Source organism: Mandrillus leucophaeus, unplaced genomic scaffold (assembly GCF_000951045.1).
Source record: "Mandrillus leucophaeus isolate KB7577 unplaced genomic scaffold, Mleu.le_1.0 Scaffold140, whole genome shotgun sequence".
NCBI classification, from domain to species: Eukaryota; Metazoa; Chordata; class Mammalia; order Primates; family Cercopithecidae; genus Mandrillus; species Mandrillus leucophaeus.
In genome coordinates this window covers 3,291,255-3,312,930 of record NW_012101366.1, presented here as the reverse complement: position 1 = coordinate 3,312,930, position 21,676 = coordinate 3,291,255, and the positions used below count along the sequence as shown (strand labels likewise).

The following is a 21,676-nucleotide window of genomic DNA, read 5'->3' as shown; positions in this document are numbered from 1 at the left end:
TCTAAGACATGTATCTTAACATTACTAGTTAAGAGATAGCAGCCCTCATACAAAAATTTCCCTGAACCTCAGTTTCCCCATCTGTAAAATGGAGATTATACCAATCTCAAAGAGTTGTATGACATTAAATGAGCCAGTGAACATGAAGGAAGTATCTAAGGTAGAAGACGACACATAAACACACATTTATTATTGTTATAAAGAATAAAGCAATGTTTTTTTTTTAAATTTAATTCAAAATTTAAAAATAAAGCCCTCAGTCCTCTCTCTCTCTCTTTTTGTTTTTTTAAACAGTGTTTCGCTCTTGTTGCCCAGGCTGCAGTGCAATAGCACGATCTCAGCTCGCTGCAACCTCCACCTCCCGGATTCAAGCGATTCTCCTGCCTAAGCCTCCTGAGTAGCTGGGATTACAGACGCCAGCCACCACAGCCGACTGATTTTGTATTTTTAGTATAGATGGGGTTTCACCATGTTGGCCAGGCTGGTCTCGAACTCCTGACCTCAGGTGATCCACCAGCCTTGGCCCCCCAAAGTGCTGGGACTAAAGGTGTGAGCCACCACACCCGGCCCGGTCCTTTCTTTAGCATGGTTACTTATGGGTCTTTTGGGGGAAGATCATCCTCTACAGACACTATTCTGTGCTTTGATTATTAAGCTTTGGCCTACCTGAAGTTTGGTCGACATAATGCTGTTGTTCCATGAGAGCACATGAGGTTTTGCACTGATCAAGTATAGCCTGAGACAAATTGTGAGGGTGAAGGCATTGCACACAATTCCTGCAAGGGGAAACAGAAGTGAAAATATTTATTCTTTAAAAAGATGGTAGACTATAATATTTTCCACAAGAAAACAAAACACAAAATAACAATGCAGAAACAAATCAAATTTTGATTATGTTCATTAGAAATTATGCAATCATTACATTGAAGGATTGCATTTCCAAATGATTTAAATAAATTACCATGCATAATTCTAAAAAACTTACTTGAGCTACTAATCTGAGAAAGTCAATGGTTTAAAATGCTGAATAAAACAAACTGGAAGTTACAGTGATGTTTAGATTAGTAGTCTTTGTGCAGATCTCAAATTGTTACTGAGATATTTATTGGCACAAAAGAGTAATGTCGCCTTCATTTAACGTATCACCTTTCATTTATAGATCACTTATTTCTAGGGTGTGTCACGGACACCATTGTTCTTTATCATTAAAATATTAAAAATAAAACATAGCAGTAACAGCTAACATTCTATGATTGCCATGCATCAAGTGAAAGGTGAGTTTTTTTATATGAATCATTTGATTCTTTCACAAAAATATAGCAAGGTATTATTACTATCCTCACTTTTGATATCAGGAAACTGAGGCACAGAAAATTGTAACAACTTGTCCAAGATCACTCTATTACTAAATAGTATGCTGGGCAGCAGGCAACCTCTAATTTCCAAAAAGCTAAGGTAGTGAGTGTCCAGATTTATTCCAATGCTTCCACAGCTATCCAGGGGTCAAAGATTTGAATTTAAGTCTTCTAATTCATAGCATTTCTCATTTAATTCTTTTTTAGCGTGCTGGTCACAACGTATCCGGCAACGTTTTAAGATTAAGGAAGTCAGAACAAAAAAGGACAAAAGTAGCTATTCTTTGTGTATGTTTGGAATCAGAGAAATCATACCAGTTTTCCTTGCAGGCCGTATGACAGGTGGGGCAGTGTTCACAGAAGCGGCCGATGCTCCTGGGATCGGTGCACTCACACCTTCCACACATACACGTGCCTCTTCCACTGCACACTTGGCCCTTTGAATTGACACAGTGCTGGGCTGCTGCTGAAGGGCACTGGCACCGATCTCCCTCCCAGCCACTGAAGCATTGGCATCTGCCTGCTTCACACTCTCCATGCCCTGTGAGGAAGACACCGCAGGACCTACATTATCTGGATCACTGACTTTGTAAAGAGTTTTCAGCCATGGATTCCTGTATCATCTCCATGGAAACGTACTGACAGTCCAATGAATGGAAACAGCATCACTTTTTCGTTGGTCTGACACAAAGAGTGTTGGATTTAGGGGGATCTGTTTTCAAAGCTGTTCTACTATAGATAATCTCCCCATGCTAATGCACTCTGCTAACAAGCATGAAGGGCACCCCTGCTTAGTGGTAGTCAGACTACTTGAATGTCATTGCATATTCAGTTTTACATTAAAAACACACAGATATCAAGAAACTGCAAAGGCCGAAGTAATGTTAACTCCCTGACTTGAAGTTAGAAAAAATACAGGTATTTGATTAATGGCTTCCATCACCTATTCTCTCAGTCTTCTGATGTTGCTGAAGGCCTAGGATAACTTTACAGGACTGTGAAGCAAACCTTTCTAGTGCTTCAGTACTGCTAATGCCATGCTTAAAGATCAGATCTCTTGGGAAGTTGAACAAATGCTTTCACATCCTCAGTGCATTATTTAGTAAGTTAGCAGGGCAGATCCTCCCCTATCCTGTGAGCTGTTCTTAGATGGTAAATGAAAAAAAGAAAGAAAGATGGTGTGTGCGTGGTGGGGGAGCATTTATGCATGTGGGGTGAAGAAAACACAGTTACACAGAGTTAAATGGATTTTAGACAGAAAAAGTGTCCAAAACTTAATATGCCAGTGTGCACTAGAAATTGTCAAAAGGAAGTACATTTCACATGATTATACAGGAATTCTGAAGCTTATCTAGTCACAAACCAACCTTCCTCTTTTCTCCCTCTCGCCCTCCCTGCCTCCTTTCCTTTCTCCTTCCTTCCCTCCCTTCCTTCCTTCTATCTCTCTCCCTTCCTTTCCTTTCTTAGCTCCCTCTCTCTCTTCTTTTACTGCTGAGCACCTCACAGGATAATTGTTCCACAGATACTACTGTAGGACCAGCTCAATTTGCTCAGTGTAAAACTAATGAAGTCCAGGCCAGACAAATGTCGGTCAAGCCCTGTGTGCTGTGCAAGCTTATGCTGAATCCTCGCCAGCAGGCCTGTGAACATGTGTTTTTATTCCCAAAGGAGACTAGTGGAGAAAGTACATGTCAGTTACAGTCTGCACTTACACAGAAACAATTCAAAGCAGATTTTCAACTGCTTGTGGGTCAGTAGTATCATACTCATATAGAAAAGCTAGTACACTAGATATTTTACTGCAGAGACTGGGACAAATACTCAAATGTATTTGAAACTCTCTTGAGAGATTGACAGTTGTGGGACGTGACTTCAGAAAATTCTTTCTCTTCACTGTAAAATAATATTTTTCCTCCCTGTAAAATATGGTAGACAACTGCTGGTTCATTCTAAAGTCATCTATAATCCATCCTACCCATGATGTCAGTTACAGTTGAATACATGTTTGTATATTAAAATATTCTATGTATGTTATACAAAAAAAGACAATTTCCACTGCACATTTAGGTGATACAGGCCAAATTTTCAGCTTAGACTAGATTGCACCATTTATTTTTTAATAGGTTTGTTGCATCCCATATGCTTATAATGATGTTTCCATTCATCAATAATTTAACAAATATTTATTTACTAAAATACAGATAGTAAAAAGATGTTTTTCTCAACGAGTAAATTTAGCATATTGTCACAGGAAAATTATCACAGAACGCAGATGACAGGTAATTTGTTTAATTCACTTAAAAATGGTATTTTGTTTTAGTTTGCAAATGTTGATTAGATTTTCTGGAATCTAACCTGTAGGTGGCAGTAAATTGAATAGCCCAAGCGTAATCTTGGTATTTTTATTTTAATTTATTTTATGTTTAAAATTTGGTCTGTGTGTGGCCTCAAGGATGAATCTTTTAGATTACTTAGTAAGGAAGTATTTTCTTGAAGAATGCTGTCCTTTGGCAGTTTCGTTGCTGGTGGTGGCCCAAAATAAACTGGAGAGGCTTAAATTACTGCCAGCTTAGAATACCATTTATAATAATGCATTGAAGATTTTCATATGAATGAAAAATATACTCTTATACCTCACTCCCCATCATCCCGACAGAAATAAAATCCTATGTGCAAGTTGGAGGGAGTGACCATTTACCAGAATGAATCAGATCCTTCTAGAAGAATACTCTGATTCTTCTAGAAAATGTGTCAGATATCATCAGCATTTCCTTTTCTGGTATATTTCTTTCCAAGATCAAGGAAAGCATGAGAATAAGAATTAATTTTAGGTTTTTATTTTGAAGCATTTCCTGTATAAAATAGGTTAAAATATAAATATCAAAATCACATACTATAAATCTGCTGCCATGCCCTAATTTCATGGACGATGAAACTTTGAATAACAAATTCAGATTCAATTTTGCTAATTTGTAAAGATGTGATTTAAAGATACTTTAACATCTATGCTGGTGTAATAGTGACAAGTAAAAGCTGCCTGTGTATATTTATACTCACCAGCACACAGATTTCCATGGTGATATGGACAAGAAAAGTCATCCTTTTCACAGTATTTTCCATACACTTTTCCAAGCTTAATTTTGTGACATGAACATTTCCCACAAACACAAACTCCTCGACCACTGCAAACAGGTTGATCCTTGTGTGACTTGCAACTCTCAGAAGAAAACTGATCTTCATCAAAATGACATTTATTCTCATCACACTGGAAGCACTTGGAATCTAGAAAAGTTTCATCTACACACTTTCCTTTAGGTCCTCTGTTGTCCTCACACTGACAGCTGCAGTTTCTGTGTATATGAATTTTAGCGGTTTCATTAAAACCAATAGGTTTGATTATTGCATAGTTTTTTCCTCCTGTGACATCACATTTTTTCATTGTAACTGTTACATTGAAAAGAACCTAAATTTAGGAGGAAAAAGGAAATATATTTACATACCTTAATTATTTTTATTACTAATATTATATCTGTTAATAACTGAATTGATAAGAAACCATCTTAGAGAAATTAAAAATATTTGTAAAATAAACACATGTAATCACTTTCATATACATGCAACATCTCTTTTTAATGTCATTTATTCTCCAACTAATGAACTTGAGAGTTAAAGAATATAATGACTGCTAATCCCTATATTGCACCATTAAATAGACTTGAGTGCAAGCCTTTTTGAAGCGTCTACCCCATCACTGATGATTAATTTCTTAGCAAACATAAGAAAGAATAGACCATTTTCTAAATTCAGCCATTAAAATGTGGGGTATTGAATATTTGACACTAGAGATAGATCACATAAACCAAAGTAAAGGGCTTCTGCTCTACTGGTTTAAAACCCTGAGATGAGACCTGGCGCGGTGGCTCACACCTGTAATCCCAGCACTTTGGGAGGTCGAGGGAGTTGGATCACCCGAGGTCAGAAGTTCGAGATCGGCCTGGCCAACATGGTGAAAACCCATCTCTGCTAAAAATTCAAAAATTAGCTGAGTGTGGTGGCATGAACCTGTAGTCCCAGCTACTTGGGAGGGAGGCTGAGGCAGGAGAATCACTTGGATTGCAGTGAGCCGAGATCGCACCACTGCACTACAGCCTGAGTGACACAGCGAGACTCCGTCTCATAAATAAATAAATAAATAAAAAATTTTAAAAACCTTGAGATAAGATGTTCAAATGAACAATTTTAATTTTGTTCCTATTTTCTAGGAGCCCAAGTGAAGTTTCAGAGTTACATTTTAGTTTATACAGGGTTTCAGTGGAGGAAAACATGTGGCTTTCTGTGATGTTACTCAAAATAAAATTGTTTAGGACTCTCATTCTCAAATCTTAAGACCTCAGCACAGGTCATCTGCTTGTCTCAGTGGAAGAAGATAGCCCAGAACTAAGGAGCTGGGCTGGCAGGAACTGGTCAAATGTTTTCTTTTTCTCTATTTCTTCTTTTTGCACAACACAATTGATTTAATATGTCTATTTATATTTATTGGCTCACCTTACCATCTTTAGGTACTTTGGTAAATAAGGTATATTTATTTCATGTTGGATTGAGATCCATTGCAATTTAAAATTCATTTGTGCTGAGCCTTTTGGGTGGAATATGTGTCTATGATACAATAATATAAAGTATCTAAATTTGGCTTATATATACATGAAACACTAGAATTTGTTCCGTAATATTAAAATCAATACAGTTGGTGTTATACTTAAAATGCTTTCGTCTTTGAGAATGCTGAGGCTTAACAGATACGTAAGTTAATGTGGCCACTGCCATCTCTAACAGTAGATCATACTCTGGGGTTTCCATAACTAAGAGGTCATATGACTATTCCTGAGAGTTAAACTATTTAAACCACTCAATTGAAAGTGAAGGAAAGATGGCATGTAAGCAAATGAAAAGAAAAAAACAGTGTAACAGGTAAGAAAAACCACTCTTCCAAAATGAGATTTTGAAGGAAATAACTATTTCTAAGACAGTAGCCGTTTTTTCATAAAGTAACTTAGTGCTATATTTGCTAGTAAAAAGTTTTCTCTGTAGTTTTAATGAAAAGCCAAAGGGTATTTTGCAAAATATGATATCCTTTGAACAAAATCCATGGAGTGATCATAGAAGAAACCACAGAATTAGAAATTGGCAATAATTAATTTAAAATATACAGCTCTAAAATTCCTAAGATAGAAAAACATATTCTAACTAAAGAGAAGACAGGATTCTCTTTTATTCATTTTTAGAATCTTCTATCACTTTCAATAACTTTTTCTTTTTTTCTATAGCATGACATTACATAATTAATCATCATAGAACTTCAGAGGAAAAGGGGTTGGAAATCGTCTAGTTCAAGTCATTCATTTAAAAATGAGACAATGCCTCATGACATAAATGACTCACTCAAAATCACTTCACCCAACAAAGACTCCCTTAAAGAGTATGTTTCTTTGTGTTACTCTTTCTATTGTGCCAATCCTTGGAGAATCTCTATCCCCTCTGGTGCTGTTTCCTGATACTGTTACAATCTGGATCTCTCTCCATTCTTTTTTGGTAAATGATGGCTCTTCTCATTTTGTATTGTTTTTAACAAATTTCCCTACCTCCTTGTAGATAATTTGGATAATTATGAGTGTATTGGGGCAATCACAAAGTGAAAGATTTTGAAATTCTTAGCCTTTATCAACTGCTCTATCATTCCCATTCTTTTCTGTGGTATGTGACTTTAAATTTCACATTACTTTGAGACTTTGTGAATATGAAACCAAAAAGGCATTATCATTATTATAAGTATAGACACTACTTATTTGAGAATAAATGATTTCCTAATTTATGCTGGTCATGACACCTAAGTTTAAAGTTACTATTGATAAATAATTGTTTAATATTACACACACACGCACATTGAAAGTGAAGAAAAGATGGCATGTAAGCAAATGAAAAGAAAAAAACTATGTAAAAGGCCTTAAGAAAAACCATTCTTCCAAAATGAGATTTTGAAGGAAATCACTATTTCTAAGACAGTAACCGTTTTTATACATATTAAAATGTATAGGTTTTATACATATTGTATACATACAGGTTTTATACATATTAAAACCTGAGAGTTGGAGAGAACAATAGCTAAAACAAAGAGGAACTTTGAGGAGAGACAATGAAAGTTACCTTGAAGTATAAATAAGATTCTTAGAGGCAGTAGTAAGTAAAATGTTTCAGAATGGTTTGACTTTTCTGTAAGAAAATATGCCAAGCAACTTAGTTTATTTTAAAAGAGAAAAATGCACACCCACATACTTCATGGTTGCTTGTCACGTTTCTGCATCCCTCCATGCCTGGCTTTCTGGACCCATCTGGACAGATGGCGGTAATGTTAAAATAGACACCTTGTACCTGGTTTTCCACATGAACTTTCACTTCTGAAATGAGCTTCTGCAGAGACATTATTTTTAAATTACACACAAGAGTAGCTTCAAATGTAAGCAACAAAGCAGAGTCAAGCTTACTAAATCATTATAGATTTCATTTTAACTAGATCAAAGAGTCTGTTTCTATAGAAGGATGAATAAAAACAGTGTTTCCACATAAAGACCCAATTGTATTTGAAATACATAAGAAATACTGAAGGATTCGATTATCTGCATTCAAATTATTCTATTTTTTTACATATTTCCATGACTGCATTTTGAGCCCTTCAAAGATATTTATCAGTCTGTTAACAAAATAGCCATTTTTAATCCAGTAATAACTATATTTTATGATAAAGTATAATTAAACATTGAGAACACATGTATCATCATAAAGGGTAAATCTTGACACCTGCAAATGTAGAAAATGCTTCTGTCATATAAAGCTGCTAAAGAAATATTTTTTGTTTCAAACAATTGAGACTATCATGATAGCTAAAATGCCTTATTGACGCAGAATTGACAAGTACATTTTAGGAAGGCCATTTCTACACTGAAGGAGCAAGAATTACCTAACAGATATGGTTCTATGTGGTTCTATAAGGTTCTCCAAGAATGGCTTAGAATTTTTCCCAAGTCCCTGGGACTTGTTTGTGTCAGCCAAGTTTGCTGCAATCCTTAATATCAAAATAGGGCCTCTTACTGGGCAGAAAACCATTGATTCATTCATTTATTCACCCATGTATACACTCATTCAATAAATATCTATTTAATGCTTATTGTGTGGCAGGCACACACTAATTTCTTTCTTTACAATCTTTGACTTCCAAAGGATCTAGCTAACTTTAATGTATGCTTCAGACCTGTGTGCACTTTATTCCATACAACTAAGAGTCTACCACATGCAAAAATCCTTCACTTGTAAAAAAAAAAAAAGGAAAAATGAAGTATGTACCTAAAGAAAAGAGCAAGCAGCTGGTTATGAAAAGAAAAATAATTTCCAGTGGCTTCTAATTCTTTACTTGAGTGATTTCTCTTCTTCAATGGTATAATCAACAAAGAAACACGTGCTTACTGACAAATAATCATGGAATTCTGGCAGCATATCTTTAGAACAAGAGACTTTCCTCTAATTTCTCAATGTAAATATTATTTACAGTAGGTAAGACTACGTCAGTCACATTTTTTTTTTTGTCTTCCAGGGAGCTCATAGATACTGCAACAATTAATTGTATAATTTTGGTAAATCAATAGAAACTTCCAATGGTATACAAGGATGTTGATATGTGGCAACCAGCAGATCAGAAGGAAATGCCTAACACAATGAACATCCTCAGTTTACCCTTCTAAAATTCTGCTTCTCTTAAGATCTTAGTTGGCCTGGTGTGGTGGCTCATGCCTCTAATCCCAGATCTTTGGGAGGCTGAGGCAGGTGGACTGCTTGAGGTCAGGAGTTCCAGACCAGCATGGTGAAACCCTGCGTCTACTAATAATACAAAAATTAGCCGGGTGTGGGTGGCACATGCCTGTAATCCTAGCTACTCTGGAGCTTGAGGCAGGAGAATCACTTGAACCTGGGAGGTGGAGGTTGCAGTGAGTCAAGATCTCGCCACTGCACTCCAGCCTGGGCAAGACAGAGTGAAACTCCATCTCAAAAAAAAAAAAAAGAAAAAAAGAAAAAAAAGAAGAAGAAGAAAAGAAAAAGATCTTTGCTAGTTAGGCCAATGTTTTTCAAGCCTGAAGTGAAGACAAATCCTTAAATTTTTGCCCATTTTGGGGATTCAGAAATTCATAATCTTAAGCTTCCCTTTTAGTATCTAGTAGGTACAGAGGCAGATTCTATATAATTCTTCAATGGATTGTGAATTGATTCTGTTGGACTGTGAACACAAAATGAAAGTTTAGAAGATTTTTGATAATATAAACATATATAAAATAATAACAGAATTCCAACTTAAGAAGAGTAGTTAGCCACAGTAAGTTTTTGTTGGATTTAATATCATTTTTCCACTGTTTAAGGTTTTCCACTGTTTACAGTGGGCTAAGGCATTGCATACCTATGCTAGGCAAAATAACCAAATGTCGCTATCTCCTTTGCCACTGGGCAGTCTGACACATAGGTAAAAATCTGTCAGTTTATATACTTTGCTTGGAGTAATAAATGGGTTCATACTAAAGAATTTAGGGTGGTTTCTAACAGCATAAGTTTTTCTCTTATTTTGATTATTCTTGGGAACAGACTACTGATGGGAACGAATTGTAGACACATTGGATTTTCTGTGATAAGTCCCTCTTCAGTCTCACTGTTCTTTTCTTTTGTAACAGTCAGAAAGATGTAACTTAAGATGCTCTTCCTTATTTTACTCAGCATACTTTTCAGACATAGAAAACTATACTCAGCGAAAACAAATCAAGCAAGATTTATTTTCCTTTTAGAAGTTGAAAGTTTAAACAAGTTCTTCATTTTATATCTTGTGTCTACTTCCTGCCTTTCTCTTTTGTGCCCAAGCTAAAGGCAGGTGCGCTGTCTGGAGAAAATGAGAAGAGAAGCCAGAGTTGTTTCCACAATGCTTTGGCTACAATTTAACTATTAAACTCTACATGTCAGGAAGGGAGTCAGAGGATTTGGGAAAGTGAGACTTTATAGTTGGCCCATAAATTCAAGGTAGCATAAAGCATATCTTTTGACACACTGTAAAACAATGAAAAACAGGTGGTATCACACAGGAGGAAGCACCTGAGGCTTGAAGTAAAGGAACACCTGGATTCTGATCCCACTTTCTTCTGCTTATTAGTTGAACAACCTTTGATGAGCTTGTTTCACTTTCTCAAGTCTTGGTTTCTACTAATATACAACGTGGGTACTAACCACCTGCCTTATAGATCAGGTGTGTGGACTAAATGAGGTCATGTATGGAAAGTGACTGGATCTTAGTGGTCAAAAAGTAGCAGTCACTATTATTGCAATGTCTTAACAGAGGTTGTTCTATTCAGGAATGATCCAGGTTGAAAGAACAGATGTTCCTTTAAATTCTTTGCATTGAGGCATTCACTCTTCACAGGACTGATGACAGCATACAACGATGAATTCAAGAAAATAGAATATCCACTAAGGTGATTCTTTTAATCAAACTCTTTTGATAAAACTGCTAAAATAATTGTTGAACAATCAAGTGGTTGATCATAGAGACCCCAACACAGTCCTCTTAATAATTGCTGTATCCCAGATAGTTCAACTTCCCTGGCAGATTATTGCCTTATGTAACTGTGGACTTCTACTTTATCATTATGGGATAGGAAATGAGGCAATTTCATGGTAATAAAGTACATTCTATAGCTAAGACTTGATGATTCACTGAGCGTTGGATGTAGAAGGAAATTTAGATAGCCTCTAGCCCAATCTTCATTGATTGTCAATGAAAAAAGTGAGGCACAGAAAGTAGAAATGACTTTCCCAAAGCAAAAAGCTAGTTAGTGGTAGGGCCAGGGATGAACGTCAGATTCCTAATTCCTAATCTAAAATGCTTTCTACTTCTCCTCTCAAGATGACATAGCACTACTTTGTACCTCGCCACAGAAATTGGTGTAAAAATTTTATTTTAAAAATTGTATATAATATATACATACCTGATAGGCTTCCACTACCAAATTATTGAGGTTTGCAGCCTTTGATTCTATTTCACCAGCAATGGTGCCCGGCAAGAGGGGTAGAAGATCCTATAAAACATATGAGTAGCATTTAAAGAATGACAATAGTATGTAATGGGTTAGCAACCAAAAAATAGTAAATATTTTTGTAGTTATCAGTTGAAGGTGAACAATTAAATGAATGAAAACATGTAAGACACAAGAAAAATATAAGCAATCTAGTAGAGCAGCCAGAACATATACCCATGTAGTGGTTGTGTGTGTCTGTATATGTGCATGACTATGTGTGTGCATCCGGAATCACTGTACATGACAACCTAAAAATCGAATCGAAATGCAGATGAGCATCTCCCACACATCTTCCATGGAATGTAAAGCTCAAGAGATTTTAAGCATACAAAAGATTTTGAGGGGAAATAAGCTTGAGAAGTTCTGCATATGGTTTCTTCCACTTAGAAACATAAAATGCACATTTGCAAATTAAAAGGTTCAGAGTAGGCCTGCAATTTGGAAATGATTTCACACTATTTAATGAAGCACTTCCCAAAACTTCTTCAGTTAGGAAAAATCATAGTCACAAGTGGAAACTTCATGGGGTATGTGTTCTTGATGGATGTTGCTTATTAATTATGGAGAAGACCGTAGGTATTTTTAGGGAGAATGAGCAAAGGCTTAAAGGTCTACATGAATTGAAGATGAAGCAAAAATAGAAAAAAAGTCAATCTGAATAAAGGGCACATATTTATAGGAAATCAAATGGTAAAAAGTTTTGAAATCCATTTATTCTTGCATTTTATTCTATTCACAAATATCCTTAAGTTCCTTCTGGATGCCAGTCATTACTTAGACACTAACAATTTGGTATCTCAAGTCATAAGGAAAAAATTATCATTTATAGATTTTAAAAATTTATTTACTAGACTTTTATTGAGCTCCTACTTTATACACACTTTGGAGATGCCAAATCACTAGGTCACATAGTTTCCACCCTTAAGGATCTCACAGGCATATAAATGACAATTTCACTAAACACTGTACATGTGAACATGGGAAACAATAGAGATGTGCACAGACCCTAATGAGAGGGATACCTGGCAAGCATTTGAGATCTGGGGAAAGTTGCCAAGGACTATTTCCTGGAGGAGGTGAATTATAAGCTATGTCTTAAAGTATGAGTAAGAGTTAATAAAGTAATGAGGAAGAAGGACTTCCAGACATGAGAGGCGAGGGTGGGCAGCAAGAACAAAGGCAGAGAGGAAAGAAACAGCCTGGCTGAGTGCTTAGGCACAGGAGGATTAGAAGTGTGGCTGAGAGATGAGAAGCATCCCTGCAAGGCAAGGAACAGTGGGGCAATGAGGCCAAAAAGGCAAGCGGAGACCACATGGCCTTATGTGGCACCTTAGAGATTTGGTCTTCTAATTCAGAGGGCACCGCTGAAACCTTTTACTCAAGGGAGCACTGTGGCCACACTGTGTTTTCAACAGGTCATCCTGGCAGCGAGATGGAGGATGGATTACGGAGATCAGCCAAGAGGTTGTTAGAACCCAGGTGAAAGGTGATTGATAAAAAAGATCTCTAGGCAGTCAAAGGAGGTGACTATAAAGGGCATGCATGGGGCTCACACTGGAGCCAGTTGATTCTAATATTGTGCATAATTCAATTAATAACAAAAAACCTGGTTTTATGGTTTATCAGTTAATGGCAAATTTTTAAAGGAATAGGAATAAACTGCTAGAGCCAATAATGCTACCAAGAAATAATGTTAGAGAAACAGCAAAGAGGATGCAAAAGCTATGAAAAGCTGCACGGTATTTCAAAGCCAACTGTTAAGCTTAGAGGTTAAGAGCAAAGGATTTGGGTTGTTAGAAACCCCTGGGTAAGTATTTAATCTCCTAAAATATGGTTCCTTATCTTTAAAATGGGCATATTAAGATGACTGCCCTCATTTTTATGAGTTGCTAAAAGGATTAGATTAATAAATGTTTACAAACTCAATGCCTGACAATAGTTAAGTACTCAGTAAGTGGAAGCTGTTATGATTGTTAATAAAGTGGTTTGGACCATTTAATTTTGACCAGAGTCCTACTTCTGCAGATGTTAGTTTGTTGTTACCTTAAAGTGTGATTCCGTGGTATATACATTTGGGAAAACAAGAAATTAAATAAAGTTTCACTAAGTCAGACACAGAAAGAAAAATAGCACATGTTCTCACCCATAAGTGGGAGCTACATAATGTGTATACATGATGTGGAATGATAGATAATGGAGACTTGGAAGGGTGAGGGCCTGGGAGTGGGATGGATGATGAGAAATCACTTAATGGGTACAATGTGTGCTATTCGAGTGATAGATACTCTGAAAGCCCTGGCTTCACCACTATGCAATCTACACATGTAACAAACTTGCACTTGTACTCCATACATTTACCCTAAATAAATAAAGCTTCACCATAGATTTCTAAGGGAAGAAGTGTTATGATTAAAGTAGTGCTTTCAGATGATAAGGTAGGTAGGTAATAGGGAAACTGGTAGAGGGAACACCAGCTTGTGGCAAATCCAAATGGGTTCAAGTATTTATTGAAGCCAAAAAAATGCACTTTCTCTGCAGTTTTAAAAAATAAGTAGAGGGCACTGGGGACTGGCCACTGAGGGGAGATGTATAATTAGGGAGCAGATGGGAGAAGCAAAGATAGCAAAGGAGAGGAAGGAGACCAAGTGAACAGAGATGCATAATGAAAATTAAGGTGTCATAGCTTCATGGAAATGAAAACAAGAGAGTTTCTAGGAAGAAAGAGCCTTAAAGACTGTGAAAAGAAAGCTACAGCAGCGTTGCAGAGAAACAGTTCTAGGCTGAGGGATCCGTGGCACCTCCAGTGTGACACAGCTGCTGTGTTTTGCTTGAGGGTCTCACCTGGCCCAAAGGACTCCAGACACCACCAAGATTATTCTTATGTCACCAAGGCTTTGACTGGCTCAGCCACTTCCATGGCCCTTTTTGGTCCATTATTGAATGACCTAGACCAAAGCTAGGTGTGTCAGTGCTATTGAGAATTCAGCTGATATTCTCCAACTTTAACCTATTAGGAGGTTATGCTCATGGACCAGAATAAGAAGCACTCTAGACATGCAAGATGCAAAGATGGATTGTGAACTACTTTTTTCCTGGTAAGGCTTCTCCACTATTGCCACATTTGAGACCACCCTAAGCATCAGGTTGCGCTCAAGTGTACCGAATACAATTCTCAGTTCTCAGATTCAGTTCTAGATGTTACAAACCTAAATAGAACTTATACTTAAATGCTAAGTTAAGACATTGTAAAGGATACTTTAGTAATACAATATAGAATTTAGATTGTACAAAGTATAATAATTCCAGAATCCTTATCTGTGGCTCTAAAGAAATGTCTTAATTTCAATTACCAATGAAAAAAATTTAATTTTCACATTTTCGGAGTTAACATACCTTATACCAATGAAATTGTTTTCCTTGAACTGCAAAGATGACATTAATGTTGTTGTCTATTAATTTCTCTGAAAGTTGGCCTAGTGAGGGATGTTCCTGTAATGAATAATAAAATAAATAAGGGAGTGAAATTTCATAGCTCCATCCTATTCAAACATCTATTATGAAGAAAACTGTATGACTTACATAAAAATGTACCTGGGAAGGACTATGGTTTTACTAGAGACATTTAAATTTTTAAAAAACATAACATCAATATCCATGTATTAAAATATTTTATAGACAAAAGTCCCATAAAAACCTGTAACTTAAAAAGATGAAGAGAGCTGAATGCAACATAACTAACAAAGAGTGATCAGCATCTCTTTAGATTAACATTGGACTCCAAGTGATGTAACTGACAGATAATTTAATATTCAGAAATAGAGACACGTTAGTGACAATCACATTCTAAGGTGAAATTCAGTAACAAATATTAACTGCAAATATATATGCATGTGTATATATATATGCCTATAAACATATATATACACATACACATTGAAACATCCAGATATACCTATATATACACATTTGATATACAGCATGTATAGTTATATAACATATATACACACATATATATAAAACATGATATAATAACTCTCTTTAGAAGCAGAAAACTCTCTACTCAACTCCTAGGTTTGTCATCTTACAACAAAAGTTCTCAGTTCCATCCTCTGTAACATGTGAATGATACCCGCCTGCCATGATTGCTCGCAAGATTAAAAAGATAATAGCAGTATGTGAACTCTTTAATGCATTTTCTTGCATGCAGTAAATGATCAAAACTAATACCAATTCTGATTCTTATTTCAATTGCTTATACAAGGTATAGATTACAGATGTCTCAACTTATCATTATGCTCAATATTTTTGTTGTATGATGTACTTTAAACCTGCTTTACTTTGATAAATAAAATCTATGTTGTGCCATCTGTGCCGCTCTCTGTGGTAATGAGAAAGTTAGAGAAGAGTAGGAAAATTGGAATAAAATTTAGTTTAGAGAACGTGAGAAATCTGATGATTACATAAATTGCTATCTACAGTTATATAGTTAGACGTATTATTGGTAATTTTTTTTCTATAAATACTTTTCTAGAAATTAAAATGATTGTCTCAGATAACAAGTTCATAGCTAGACACCTATCAGAGAGATGATGTTAAAGTTCACTGGTAGTAGTCTCTCCTCATTCACTGGTGCCTAATGGCATAAGCCAAAGATTAGTATGCAACTGAACCCAATTAGTATCATAACATTTAAGTACAAATTACTCCATAGTTTTTGCTTCCCAATGCACTCTCCAATGTTAACTGTATTTTCTTTAAGGAAAAATCCTGTTAAACCATCTTGCTAAACATTTCTGTGTTGTGGCAACTATGTGAACTTGGTAAAAGAGCTAAATTAACTAGTTTCACTTATAACGTAAGTTCTAAGTAACAACACTTTATTTCTCTATCATCTATACTTGTTGCCATAGAAACAAATCAAATTTTCATGAGTTGCCTTTACACATGATATGAAACCAACTAATGAAGAAACTTAAAAAGCATTAACACGTGGGTCTGCATAAGAAAAGTTTTTCTCAGAGCAATTCTTATGAATATAAATTTAAAGCAATGGGAAAAAAAAAACTCCAAAAACACAAATTCTGCCAGCTAAATTCTTATTACTTGTTCCTAATAAAAGGCATAACCTTAAAATAGATTTATGACAGTTTGCATAATGTTAGTGAATAAAGAGAACAAGTAGAGGCAAGGTAAGTCTAGCTGTATTGGAAATATTTTTTAATGGCAACAACTACTTTTCAAATATTTTTGCTTTGAGAAAAGATAGTCACAGCTTGCCAAGCATTCACCTTCTTAATTTTTAGAAACATTTGCATTTTAACAAAAATTTAATACATGTTTTCAACCAGCTTTTACTTAACTCACATAAAATCAATATTTAAATGGCACTCTAAAATGTAAGTAGCTTTCAAAGACTTCTTAATCTCTTTCCCTCTCCAAAAACAGGAAGTCACTTTGACCAAATAAACACAAAACTTAAATCTGGAAAGTTCTAGTTTGGTCAGAAGCTTATTAAGAAGATCAGTCATGGTCATTAGAGAAATGCAAATCAAAACCACAATGAGATACCATCTCACGCCAGTTAGAATAGTGACCATCAAAAAGTCAGTAAACAACAGATACGGGAGAGGATGTGGAAAAATAGGAACACTTGTACACTGTTGGTGGGAGTGTAAGTTAGTTCAGCCATTGTGGAAGACAGTGTGGCGATTCCTCAAAGATCTAGAATCAGAAATACCATTTGACCCAGCAATCTCATTACTGGGTATATACCCAAAGGATTATAAATCATTCTACTATAAAGACACATGCATTGCAGTACTGTTCACAATAGCAGACTTGAAATCAACCTAAATGTCCATCAATGATAGACTGGATAAAGAAAATGTGGCACATATATACTAAGGAATACTATGCAGCCATAAAAAAGGATGAGTTCATGTCCTTTGCAGGGACATGGATAAAGCTGGAAACCATCATTCTCAGCCAACTAACACAGGAAAACAGAAAAACAAACACCGTATGTTCTCACTCATAAGTGGGAGATGAACAATGAGAACACATGGACACAGAGAGGGGAACAACACACACCAGGACCTGTCGGGGAGTGGAGGAGCTAGAGGAGGGATAACATTAGGAGAAATACCTAATGTAGGTGACGGGTTGATGGGTGCAGCAAACCACCATGGCACGTGTATACCTATGTAACAAACCTGCACATTCTGCACATGTATCCCAGAACTTGAAGTATAATAAAAAAAAAAAGGAAAAAAAAAGATTAGTCGAATTTTCAAGCCTAAAAAAACAGATTTTTTGAGCCCTAGAGAGAAATCTCTTTTAAAAGAGAATTCCAAGTACCTCAAAGCAGATATTTAAAAATTACAAATGTATAACAGATGTTTAAGTAAACCACTGTTGACAGGAGACCTGTGGATTAATGACCATTGCCTAAGCCCCTTCCCCTTTCCTTCATGAAGCAGCCTATCTTCAAAAAAGTATTTTATCTTTTATGTCTTTTATTTCACTAGCAGAAGACATGTTCCCTCTCAGCCAACTCTCCTGTTCTGGTGACGTCACTGCTCCTGAACTCCAACTCCCTCTCTGTCTAACCCATTACATGTTGTTTCTGTAAACTCTGAAAATAATTAGTAGAGATAACAAGCACTTCGGGGTAAAAGGGAGAAGGAAAGCAATATGCCAAGACAGCTGCTAAGTAATTAAGGCTGTGGGAAGTAACTTATAAATGTCAGAAGGAAAGAAGAGGTAAGAAAGATTCACTGGGGGCAATTTTGGGTAAGGAGATAACTGTACAGATGTATGGTAGAATTTTAATAATGTGTATATCTAGGTGGATAAAAAGCATTTAAGATTCTCTTTACACAAGTGAGATCCATAATACAAATTTTTATAATAGAATATATAAAATTTGCAGTATGGAATATTGTAATAAGATATAAAAACCAAACAGCTTAAATAAAAACCTCAATTATCTGCATGATTTTTTAGAGGAAAGAGGCATATAGCACAGAAGTAATCAGATAGTAGAGATTTATTTAGAGATGAAACTTCAAATGATGTGTCAGTCAACAACTGTCCTGATAGTTAAATCTTTTATCTACATAGTTGTACCGTGATGACTGCATAGACCAGGGTTTCTCAAGAGTGATGCTATTGACGGTTTGGACTGGGTATATTTTTTATTTGACAAAGGGGCTGTCCTGTGCATTGTAGGATGTTTAACAGCACCCTGGTCTCTCCACAATAGGTGCCAGTAGCACCTCTTTCCATAGTTATGACAGCCAAAATGTCTCGGGGCCTGAAATTGTCCTCTGGAGGGTAAAATCGCTCCAGCTGAGAACCACACCACCAGCACGGGCTCTGGAACAGATCACCTGGGCTTCAACTTCTGGCTCTGCGGTTACTAGCTATGTGACACTGGGCAGCTGTCTGAACCTTTCTGGGATTCAGTTTCCATAGGTATAAAGCACATATAAACACTAGTATCTACCATTCAGATGGTGGAGATTTAATAGGTTAACTTCATAAAGCCTTCACTTACCATTCTGTAGTTATTAAGACCAATGATGAGTAGTGTTTCATGTTACACAGCTTAGAGTCTACTATGGGAACTGCTATATAGGGGTGTGTGACTCCAGACAAGATGCTGATCCCTTTAGCATCTTTTCCCCTCCTCATTTATAAAGCAGAAGTAAAGCAATAGCTACATTTCACTGGAATGTTGGATGGTGTTAAATGAACATAAAGAGACAAACACCGTAGGTCTGCTCAAGAAAAGACAGTTTTTAACAAATGACTGCTTAATAAGAGAGATTTGGAGGCATTTCTTAAAGGCAAGATATGCTCTTGGATGTGCTTTCCTTGACCTATGTCACTTGCTTATCTTTCTTACCTGGCCCTGAAGATATTTGAGTTTGCGGCTCCTGGCAAATACGACATCAGTTGTAATCATGATACTCTATTTACTGAAGAAGGGTATGCATTGATGATTTTTGTAAGTTTTTCAATAATAATGGCAACAAAAAGGTTTACCCAAAATATCTAATTTAATGAGAATATTCTATTCTATAAAAATTTTTATCAAATTTGAATTTTATTGTGTCACTTTTGCAAACCATAATTTTGCCCCATTGGAAAGGCAAACAAGCAGAGCCAGGCTACTTTGAATCTGCGACAGGTGGTTTCTACATGCAATTTTGCTTTCAATTAAAACAATCCCAACTAAATATTGTTTGCAGAGATTCTTTCCAGGCCACTTTTTTTGAGAATATGAGAAGCATTCAAATGAGTTCTCCTATGAAAGTACTATTTAAATGTTCTCAGGTCAGGCTCAATGGCTCACGCCTGTAATCCCAGCACTTTGGGAGGCCAAGGCAGGTGGATCATGAGGTCGAGGAGATCGAGACCAGCCTGGCTAACACAGTGAAACCCCGTCTCTACTAAAAAATACAAAAAGAAAAAAAAAATTAGCTGGGCGCGGTGGTGGGCGCCTGTAGTCCCAGCTATTCAGGAGGCTGAGGCAGGAGAATCGCTTGAACCTGGGAGGCGTAGGTTGCAGTGAGCCAAGATCGTGCCACTATACTCCAGCCTAGGTGACACAGTGAGACTCCATCTCAAAAAAAAAAAAAAATTCTCATGGTGTTTACAATTTGAAGCAGATCATTCAGCAAACTGAAATCGGGTACTTTATAGTTTTTAAAGGCCCCAAAAGATGGAACAATCGTTTTTAAAAGCTGCACATGGACTTAAAACTTCCTAGTTGTTTTAAGTTGAGCACAAAATAAGTGTTCAATGAATTTGCATTTTTATTAGTATGTGTCTGAGACAAAGAAGTTGAGAAGCAGAGGAAGAGAGAGGTTTAACATTTTCTGAAGTAGAAAAGGCCATGTCTCCGTCGGGAAACAGCAAACAAAATTAACGGATCTCTTTATTAAAAGATCACAATTATCTCCTCACATGGAATTCTGTCTGAAATCAACATTAGTTATAAATGTCTTCCAGACTTTGAAAATGTCAGAAATATCCCTTTCAGAAGGAATAAATGTAGCAGCTTTATGAACGTTTGTTAACTCAGGTAGCAAAGTTATGGACTACATTAGCAAAGTAGCTTCTTAAGCTCCTTTATTCATCTGCAGTCCTGGAAAAATTAAGTATAATTCCAAGTAGTTAAGATTCATAGTCAAAAGAAAGCTTCCTAAATGGCATACTTAAAAGTCAAGTACATGTTAAAGTTGCATGAGGAGAGGCACAGTGTTGACTATTTTTATTTTTGCCAGTAAGAAAGCAAAACTGTTCTGTAATGCCTAATAGGCCTTCTGCAATTCTGCCTCCGTACTATAAGATGCTGATCTACTCAGCAGCTAGTCTATCAAAATGAGCCTGCAGGAAAAGGAACCAACTATGAAGCCAGCAGTAAGGGGATTCTGAGAAGATATATGATAGCAGGGATAAAGAATCACTGGCCATAATGTGATGAGGCATATAAAAGGCTGCATGGAAAAACACTAAGCCTAAACCAGTAAATACTAGTGAATATATGGTATGCACTCGTACATGCAACAGGAATGTGGTAGGATCTTGCCAATTTGAATCTCGCTGTTTAAAACTGTGAGTCACATCAGCATCTGAAAATCCCATTGATAAGATTCATTGGATGACCTCCACATACTTGTTCCTTGGTGTCCTTTCATTGTTACTGAAGACCTTCATGCTATTCTTGGCCTCCACCAAGGGGTGGGTGATCAGTTTCTGGGAGGGCTCTGACTAAGGGTGGAAATAACCCTGGAGAAGCTGGGTGGGGAGACAGGGTGAAATTCCAGATCCTAAGTATTAATAATCTACTACACCATTAATAATTTTTGTATTAACATCTGCCATTTTAGAAAGAATGTCACTTTTCAAATTGTCATTATTACCGGATAAATTATAAAACTATATTACTGCTAAAGTTTTTTTTATTCTGGCACTTGATCTTGAAGAAAAAGCAGTGGAAAATGTAATTTATTCAATAGTGTAACATCATTTGCCAGAACCATATACAAATATCACAATGTATAAATATAAATTATTTTATATTACATAGTGTTTTATAACTTATGCAAGTCAAATCATCTGGTTATACTTTCATAAGTAAGACTGCAACCAGAA

The 21,676-nt window shown here is 36.2% G+C and overlaps 1 protein-coding gene across 2 annotated transcripts in view; it reads right to left on the bottom strand.

Moving 5' to 3' along the window:
* Positions 1 to 21,676, bottom strand: part of ITGB8 (integrin, beta 8) — a 94,497-nt gene that overhangs the window by 8,996 nt on the left and 63,825 nt on the right. For both annotated transcript variants that reach the window (XM_011973909.1, XM_011973908.1), the window contains 6 exons: positions 14,906 to 15,001; positions 11,423 to 11,512; positions 7,686 to 7,820; positions 4,413 to 4,818; positions 1,671 to 1,896; positions 667 to 776 (listed from right to left, as the gene is read on the bottom strand). In XM_011973909.1, coding sequence (XP_011829299.1) covers positions 667 to 776; positions 1,671 to 1,896; positions 4,413 to 4,818; positions 7,686 to 7,820; positions 11,423 to 11,512; positions 14,906 to 15,001 — 1,063 coding nt within the window. The remainder of the gene's footprint in view (positions 1 to 666; positions 777 to 1,670; positions 1,897 to 4,412; positions 4,819 to 7,685; positions 7,821 to 11,422; positions 11,513 to 14,905; positions 15,002 to 21,676) is intronic.